This window comes from Nansenia antarctica (genome assembly GCF_963989245.1).
Source record: "Nansenia antarctica genome assembly, contig: SCAFFOLD_287, whole genome shotgun sequence".
Lineage (NCBI taxonomy): Eukaryota > Metazoa > Chordata > Actinopteri > Argentiniformes > Microstomatidae > Nansenia > Nansenia antarctica.
The window spans coordinates 61129-71128 of NW_027662756.1; the positions used below are offsets into that span (position 1 = coordinate 61129).

The 10000-nt window shown below is 48.6% G+C and overlaps 1 protein-coding gene across 1 annotated transcript in view; it reads left to right on the top strand.

The window, feature by feature from the left end:
- The window catches only part of LOC308175470 (transmembrane protein 178A-like), a gene marked incomplete at both ends in the record, with an annotated part of 5691 nt that extends 2049 nt beyond the window's left edge, over window positions 1-3642 (top strand). The window contains 3 exons of the mRNA XM_080551135.1: window positions 1000-1113; window positions 1406-1543; window positions 3401-3642. Coding sequence (XP_080407261.1) covers window positions 1000-1113; window positions 1406-1543; window positions 3401-3642 — 494 coding nt within the window. The remainder of the gene's footprint in view (window positions 1-999; window positions 1114-1405; window positions 1544-3400) is intronic.
- Between the last annotated feature and the right edge of the window lie 6358 nt (window positions 3643-10000).

Consider the following 10000-nt stretch of genomic DNA (forward strand, 5'->3'; position numbering starts at 1 on the left):
GTAGAGAGTCCAGAGATGCACTGAAGTTCAATATCCTGACAAAGTCTCCTGAAGGTTAAACCTTGGGAACGTCGATAGGGATTAAACCGGAGGGGGGAGGGAGGGAGGGAGGGAGGGGGGGGGAGATTAGCGGAGGACAGGACATGTTTCCCGAGCATGATGCTCCGTCAGGATGACTGTCGCCCCCGGTAACATCACAGGTTAGATGGTACCAGGCAACATCCGCCAGCGTGCATCTAAAACAGCTGAGGAGGTGTCAGTGAGATGGGGGGGGGGGGGGGGACTCGACCTTCAACACCTCTCCCTCCCCCAACGCCCCCCTCCCTCCCTCCCCCACCCCCCTGCCTCCCCCCTCCTCTCCCCCTCCCTCTGTTTTCTGTCAACGTTGATTTAATTTGATACCAGAAGACCATCGCCTGACTCAGTCATAGCGAGTGTGTGTGTGTGTGTAGTGTGTAGTGTGTGTGTGTGTGTGTGTGTGTAGTGTGTAACGTGTATGTAGTGTGTGTGAAGTGCCCTGCTCCTACCCTGCCAGTCTGTAGGCTAACAACCCTGCTCCTACCCTGCCAGTCTGCACTTCTCTACAGCTGACCTGCAGTTTGAGAAGGCGTACACACCTACACACACCAAGGGAGGCTGGCGGAGGTAGAAATGGGAGGCCGGTCTGTCCTGCCTGGGTCCGTTCCTGCATCAACGAGGCCCGGCCTCCATTTAGAGGCCCGGCCTCCACCTCCACCTCCTCCTCCACCCCCACCCCCACCTCCACCTCCTCCTCCTCCTCCTTCTCCACCTGAATCTAACCTAAAGAAAACCTCCTCCTATCTAAGTGGTGTGTGTGTGTGTGTGTGTGTGTGTGTGTGTGTGTGTGTGTGTGTGTGTGTGCGTGTGTGTGTGTGTGTGTGTGTGTGTGTGTGTGTGTGTGTGTGTGTGTGTGTGCGTGCGTGCGTGTGTGTGTGTGTGTGTGTGTGTGTGTGTGTGTGTGCGTGTGTGTGTGTGTAGGTATTGCAGAGCGTTGTACCCAGGTGAAGTACCACTTCTCTCAGCCCGTCAGACTCAGGAACATCCCCCTCAACCTGACCAGAACCATCCAGCAGGACGAGTGGCACCTGCTACGTGAGTGTGTGTGTGTGTGTGTGTGCGTGTGAGTCTCCTCCTCCTCCTCCTCCTCCTCCTCCCGCTCCTCCCTCCTCCTCCTCCTCCTCCTCCCGCTCCTCCCTCCTCTTCCTCCTCCTCCTCCCCCTCTCTCTCCTCCTCCTCCTCCTCCTCCTCTTCCTCCTCCTCTTCCTCCTCCTCCTCCTCCTCCTCCCGCTCCTCCCTCCTCCTCCTCCTCCTCCTCCTCCTGCTGGGTGAGACAGCCGGGTGGTAGTCATGGCAGTGCTGTGTGTGTGTGTGTGTGTGTGTGCAGACCTGAGGCGGGTGACAGCAGGGCTCCTGGGCATGGCCGTGGCGGTGATGGGGTGTGGCGTTGCCGTGGCGACCGTGGGCTTGTTCTGGGAGGAGACGCTGACGCAGCGCGTCTCTGGCCTGCTGTTCCTCATGGCAGGTACCCTGTTACCCTATTACCCTGTTACCATGACAACCCTGTTACCATGGCAACCCTTTTACCCTGTTATCATGACAACCCTGTTACCCTGTTACCATGGCAACTCTGTTACCCTGTTACCCTGTTACCATGACAACCCTGTTACCCTGTTACCATGACAACCTTGTTATGTTATGTTATGTTATGTTAATTTCATTTATAATGCGCCCCCCATCCAACTTTTACATCGGCCCGGGGCGCAGCCCGGGTAAAGGAACAGATAAAGACAAAGACAAGGAACACAGAAAGCAAACAGACACAGACGACTTAAACGTAAAACTCAGGCATACAATTCACAACAAATAGGGAGTAGATTTAGGGAATGTCATTTTGGAAGAGGTGGGTTTTTAACTTGGCTCTAAAGGAGTCCAGAGTGGGGGCAAACTTGATGGCAGAAGGGAGCGCGTTCCACAGGGTCGGTGCTATCACTGCAAAGGCACGGTCACCCTTCCTCTTGAGGTTGGTACGTGGGACCCTCAGGCTGAGTTGGGCGTCGGACCTGAGCCTGGGTCTGGGCCTTGAGGAGGTAGACTGGTCCAGGAGGTCCTTGATGTAAGGTGGGGCGAGACTGTTGAGAGCTTTAAAAACAAAGGTGCAGATTTTGAACTTCACTCTCTTCTTCACTGGGAGCCAGTGAAGGGAGATGAGGACAGGGGAGATGTGGTCCCTCATTTTGGTGCCTGACACCAGCCTGGCAGCGGCATTTTGGACTAGCTGCAAGCGGTAGATGGTCTTATCAGGAAGTCCCGCATATAGTGAGTTGCAGTAGTCAAGCCTAGATGATATTAGCATGAGAACGACCCTCCTCAGGTCGTTGGGGGTGAGGAAGGACTTGATCTTGGCTATGATGCGTAGTTGGTATAGGCATGCCTTCACGACGGAGCTCACTTGTCGGTCAAGGTTAAGCTCGGAGTCAAAGATGACACCGAGGTTCTTGACATGTGGTCTGACAAGGGTGGACAGGCTTCCCATGTTGGTGCTGAGCTGAGTGATGGCGGTGGTGTTGCCGATGAGGAGGATTTCCCCCTTGCTCTCATTCAGCTGTAGGAAGCTCTAGGCCATCCACTACTTCACATCGCGGAGGCAGTCCATCAGGCGCTTTAGATCGGCGGGGTCGTCAGTGTTGATTGACAGGTAGAGCTGGGTGTCGTCCGCATAGCAGTGGAATGAGATATTGTAGCGTTGAGGGATTAGACATAGGGGGAGCATGTAGAAGGAGAACAAGATGGGACCGAGGATGGAGCCCTGAGGGACCCCACAGGTGAGGTTGGCTTGTCTGGAGGGGCTGTCTGCTATGTGGACGGCGTAGGTTCTATTGTTGAGGTAGGACTTGAACCATGACAAAGCGGTGTCGGTGACATGGTTACCCTGTTACCATGACAACCCTGTTACCCTGTTACCCTGTTACCATGACAACCCTGTTACCATGACAACCCTGTTACCCTGTTACCCTGTTACCATGACAACCCTGTTACCATGACAACCCTGTTACCATGACAACCCTGTTACCCTGTTACCATGACAACCCTGTTACCCTGTTACCCTGTTACCCTGTTACCATGACAACCCTGTTACCCTAGCAACCCTGTTACCCTGTTACCCTGGCAACTCTGTTACCATGGCAACCCTGTTACCCTGTTACAATGACAACCCTGTTACCCTGTTACCATGACAACCCTGTTACCATGGCAACCCTGTTACCCTGGCAACCCTGTTACCCTGGCAACCCTGTTACCCTGAGAACCCTGCTACCCTGTTACCATGGCAACTCAGTTACCCTGTCACCATGACACCCTGTGTGTGTGTGTGTGTGTCCAGGCGTGTTCTGCAGCGTGTCTGTGTGTACCTACTGCTCCAGCGTGACCTACGACCTCTCCAGGACCCCGCCCTTCATCTACGGCGTGCCCGGGGACGTGGACCAGCGCTGGGGCTGGTCGCTGCATGCTGCCCTGCTGGCCCTGGGCCTGGCGCTGGCCTCCGCCCTGGCCTCAGCCTCCGCCTCTCCCTGCCTCCGCGCCCGGGGCCCGCGCTCCAAGACCGCGCCAGAGGCCTCCGTGTGACGGGGGAGGAGGCGTGAGGCCTCCGTGTGAGGCGCCCCCTACAGGCGGGGGGAGGAGGGACACCTGCTGTGTTACTGTGACACAGTCGCATGTCGGCAACTGACCTCAGAACGTTCTGACTTTTACTTTTGAAACACGGAACTCTGAACTACGTTTCCACTGTTGAGAATCACAAACACACTCGCTAGTCCAGCCAAAACACTGCAACAACGCAATGGACTGGGTGAGTAATCCCCACTGCTACCTAAGTCGTTGATTTTCAACAAAACTGAAATGTATCAGATCCCGACATGAGGACCAACGCATCAGAACAGGTCACATGAGGACCAACGCATCAGAACAGGTCACATGAGGACCAACGCATCAGAACGGGTCACATGAGGACCAACGCATCAGAACGGGTCACATGGTGGCGCCGGCATCTCCTACCTGCTTGTGTTTCTACTGACTGTGTGAGTGAGCGCCGCCTGCAGGGCCGGAGGAGGAACTGCAGGAGAACTGTTGTTGTTGGTGTTGTTGTGGTGGTGGTTGTTGTTGTTGTTGGTTGCGGTGTGAGAGACGATAGTGGGGTTGTTGTGAGGAGGAACTGCAGAACCTTCTCCTTCCTGTTTGTTTTTCTACTGACGGAGGTCATGTGACTCTGCTGACGGAGGTCATGTGACTCTGCTGACGGAGGTCATGTGACTCTGCTGACGGAGGTCATGTGACCCTGCTGACGAAGACGGAATGTTGTGTTCTGAGTCGTTATGCAAAGTATACTCACACACACACACACACACACACACACACACTCACACACACACAAAGAAGCCCCCCCCCTCACACACACACACACACGTATGTTTCTGTCCAGTATTATGATGTAGATGAAAAAGGCATAAGGATATTTAAGGAGTGTGTTCATTCATGTGGACTGTTGAAAGCAACCACACTGCTAAATAAATCTACTACGAATATTTGAATATTTGAATATTTGAATATTTGAATAATATGTATGTTGGCATGCAAACTGGTTACGTTCCAATAATCACATATTATTCATACACACTGCACTACTAACATACACACTACTCACATACACACTACTCACATACACACTACTCACATACACACTACTCACATACACACTAACATACACACTACTCACATACACACTACTCACATACACACTACTAACATACACACTAACATACACACTACTCACATACACACTACTCACATACACACTACTCACATACACACTACTAACATACACACTAACATACACACTACTCACATACACACTACTCACATACACACTACTCACATACACACTACTCACATACACACTACTAACATACACACTACTCACATACACACTACTCACATACACACTACTCACATACACACTACTAACATACACACTACTCACATACACACTACTCACATACACACTACTCACATACACACTACACTACTCACATACACACTACTCACATACACACTACTCACATACACACTACTCACATACACACTACTCACATACACACTACTCACATACACACTACACTACTCACATACACACTACTCACATACACACTACTCACATACACACTACTCACATACACACTACACTACTCACATACACACTACTCACATACACACTACTCACATACGCACTACTCACATACACACTACTCACATACACACTACTCACATACACACTACTAACATACACATACCAGTGTGATGGTTTTGGAAGCTGGGCTACATGCTGTATGCTAGGTGTGGATGTTGGGGCTACATGCTGTATGCTAGGTGTGGATGTTCGTTGCTGTAAATATCAGGTGATTAGATAGATAATAATAGATAGGCAGTAGATAGTTAGGTAGATTTCTCTTCAATGGTTCAAACGAATTAATTTTAACTCAAGTTCTTCATGTTTTCGACAGCAAAAGAACCGTCTCTCTGCAAGGAGAACTGGTTCCAGAGTGGTACCAACACGTGGCGGGTCGCGAACCAAGAACCGCCTCTGTCAGGGCTGGGGGGCGGGGTTAGGGGCTGGGGGGCGGGGTTAGGGGCTGGGGGGCGGGGTTACGTCAGGGCTGGGGGGCGGGGTTAGGGGCTGGGGGGGCGGGGTTAGGGGCTGGGGGGCGGGGTTACGTCAGGGCTGGGGGGCGGGGCTGGGGGGCGGGGTTACGTCAGGGCTGGGGGGCGGGGTTACGTCAGGGCTGGGGGGCGGGGTTACGTCAGGGCTGGGGGGCGGGGTTAGGGGCTGGGGGGGCGGGGTTAGGGGCTGGGGGGCGGGGTTATCGTGACCAACGACCAATCGATACCAGAGTGGTCGATGCTCGGTAGCTAGCTATACAGACCTAGCGAGCTAGCTTACAACATTACAGTTTTTTACGATCGCTAAGTCGCAGTGTTCAATACTGAAGTCACAGAGTCACTCTGAGTCACTCTTCATCCAGTCAGCCAAGCAGACGTCCACGTGGACCAGACTGACTCATGTTCCATTGCTGCTTTCACACTAAATGCATCAATGACCACGTTCTCCACAACCCAGAACACTTCTCTCATTCAAACCTGCAAAACATTATGTATTTATATGTATTTATATGTATTTATATGTATTTATATGTATTTGCAACACATCTTTCCATTGTTAACACACTGTGTTCAAAACACATTCAGAACAGAATGATGTGGTGCATGATTGCTATGATAGGGTTAGCATCAGTATACAGTTGCTGTTGTATCCCTGGAATTACTGGGTGTTTTTGGTTTGAACTTTTCATTTTCCACAAGTAAATGTAGTGTAGCCTACTTTGAAGTAAATTCCGTAACTTACTTTCTGCAAAGATACAGAAAAAACCCTAAAAAACACTTAAGGATAGAAGCAAATTGCGGCGTTTCTGATTCATTCTTGTTGCCTAATACTTTACAGTTGTACAGTAAATGAACGAGCTTCTTTTGAGACATGAATGAAGTGATTGGCCAACATGCGTGTTAGTAATGCAGACTGTATGAAGAGTTGTGACAATGTGACTTCAGTACTGAACACTGCGACTTAGCGACCGTAAAAAACTGTAACATCTTAGCTTCTGTGGTAATGATGATCTGAATGTGTTAGCTTACCTTTCTCCTTGGACGTTACCGCCGTCCATAGCAACCACTTTGGAGGGGTCCATAGCAACCATGTTGAACCAGTGTTAACCATGTTATATAACGCCACATTCCATGGAGAGAACAAGAATAGACAGATACATAAAAATTCGAACAAAAGCACAGTCGGTAAAAACAATCAATAAAAGTTTAAATAGTTAAAGATTAAAAGCACGGTTGTTGTCATTGTTGTTGAGCATCCCTCCATCTCTCCATCCCTCCTTTCTTCGGCTGTGTGCGGAGGTGGTGTCCTAGTGGACTGGTGATCAGAAGGTCATGAGTTCAAATCCCACCTGGGAACACCACCACTAGTGTGCCCTTGAGTAAGACCTGGGAACACCACCACTAGTGTGCCCTTGAGTAAGACCTGGGAACACCACCACTAGTGTGCCCTTGAGTAAGACCTGGGAACACCACCACTAGTGTGCCCTTGAGTAAGACCTGGGAACACCACCACTAGTGTGTCCTTAAGTAAGACCTGGGAACACCACCACTAGTGTGTCCTTGAGTAAGACCTGGGAACACCACCACTAGTGTGCCCTTGAGTAAGACCTGGGAACACCACCACTAGTGTGTCCTTGAGTAAGACCTGGGAACACCACCACTAGTGTGCCCTTGAGTAAGACCTGGGAACACCACCACTAGTGTGTCCTTGAGTAAGACCTGGGAACACCACCACTAGTGTGTCCTTGAGTAAGACCTGGGAACACCACCACTAGTGTGCCCTTGAGTAAGACCTGGGAACACCACCACTAGTGTGTCCTTGACTAAGACCTGGGGACACCACCACTAGTGTGTCCTTGAGTAAGACCTGGGAACACCACCACTAGTGTGCCCTTGAGTAAGGTGGATAAAGCGTTTGCTAAATGGTTAAAAATAACATGTAAAAAAAAAAGACCAGATCCCTTTAACTGTGGGCTCTGACTGCCCTCTAGCGGCCGGATTAAGTAACACACCCGTCGCCAACCGCAGCAGGACACTACCGTAGATAATAATAATAATAATAATAATAATAATAATAATAATAATTTAAATATATAAACTTTTATTTGTATAGCAGCTCTTCCTGCAAACGTTGCAGCTCAAAGTGCTCCAATCATTATATAATCATCATTTAATGATTTAGTCATTTAAAGGCGATATTTAAAAGATGGGTTTCAGTCTTGACTTGAACATGTGCTGAGGTTGCATCCTCATAGAGATGTACCTATCGACGACCTATCGATCGACGACCTATCGATAAGCCACGCCCCAAAATAGAAATTGTCCAATCATATTGCAGCAAAAGTCACTCCAGGCAGAAAACCCGGACAAACAACTCGCTAATATTTTTTTTTTTATTGATTGAAAACTTTATTAGAAGATTTGCAGGAGTAGGTACATGAAAGTACATATTACATACAAGGTCAACTAACAGGATAAAAACCCAAGAAAGCCACTGGCTTATTTCAATTGGGGTCCTTGATTCTCAATTCATCGTTACATGTAAGACAGACAAAAAAAAAAAGAAAACTAGTACTATCTACAAGACAATACAGACAAATAACTAGTACTATCTACAAGATAAACATACATCCATCATGGGAAGAACAATATAACAAAACATTAGGTATGTACAGCGGGTAGGACAGGTGGGGACATACACCACAGGTGGGGGCGGGGGACAAAACACAAAGTATGTACAGTGGGTAGTTCGGGTCTTTTAATCTGATTTTTGATTTAGAGGGTCCAGTTACGGATTGCAGCCTCCTGTAAATGTTTTTTGAGAGTGGTTTTGAAGGTGGGCAGTGTTTTGCACTCCTTTAAGATTATAGGAAGGGCGTTCCACATTTTTACTGCATAGTTTGCAAACGAGTTTAACCCCTTGTTTGTGGTGCAACGCGGTTGAACGTGGTTCGTGGAGCTTCCTCTGGTATTGTATGTGTGGACGTTGTTCACTTTTTGGAAGTATGTTGACAGGTACTTGGGTGTCTTTGTGGTGTAGCGTATCTTGAAGACCAGGCCCAGTGCAAGCTGCTGCACTCTGTCAACTACTCGTAGCCAATCAAGGCTCAAAAAATGAGCAGCGGTTAGATGTGTCCTAGGGTTGAGGCCTAGCAAAAGCCTAACCAGTTTATTTTGGGCTGTCTGGAGTCTTGTTTTTTGGGCCTTTGTGGTTCTATAGTACCATGATGTTACGGCATAGTCGAAGTGACATTGAATGAGAGCTCCTGATAGGGTCCTCAGTGTGTTTTTACTGACAAGTGAGGATATCCTGTACAAGAATCTAGTTCTATGGTTCACTTTTTTGATTACTTTTGCTGCCATTTTATCTCCGGAAAGATTTGCCTCTAAGATGGAGCCCAGGTATGTAATATCCTCTTTTCTTGTGATATTAATGTTACCCACTTTTATTTTGAAATGTACAGCCTTTCTGAGTTTAGATGGGGATCCGTATAGGATGGTTTCAGTTTTACCTAGGTGTATTGATAGTTTATTGTCAGCTAGCCAGATGCAGATTCTACTCAGTTCAGTGCTTAGCGCTTTTTCCACCTGCAATATGTCCCTGTCAGAGACCAGCAGAGCCGAGTCATCCGCGAACAGGAACAAATTGCAATCACATGCTGATGACATGTCATTCACATATATTAGGAACAGTAAAGGTCCCAATATGCTTCCTTGTGGAACGCCGCAGGTCACTGGGAGGGGGGGGGACAGTGTTCCGTTCACACTAACCACCTGTTCCCTCCCCTCTAAGTAGGATTGCATCCAGCTCACCGATGTTCTATCGAACCCAATTGCTTTCAGTTTATCTAACAATATGTGGTGATCTACTGTGTCGAAGGCCTTCTGGAGGTCCAGCATGACCATGCCGCAGTACTTGCCCGAGTCCACCTCATGGTTGATGTGGTCGTTCAAATAGAGAAGGCATGTGTCAGTGGAATGGGATGTTCTGAATCCTGATTGAAATTCATACATCATCATTCATATCTGATGGTGAAAAGCTTCTAGACTAAATATTCTTGTCATCTTTAAAAAAAAACAAAAAAAACATGTCTATTACTTGCTGTGGTAAATCAGAAATCAGAAATGTGCCAACTCCCGCCATTGTAAGTCATTGAATGTCGGTCAGTCACGGTCGGTCAGTCAGTCAAGGACCCCAATTGAAATAAGCCAGTGGCTTTCTTGGGTTTTTATCCTGTTAGTTGACCTTGTATGTAATATGTACTTTCAT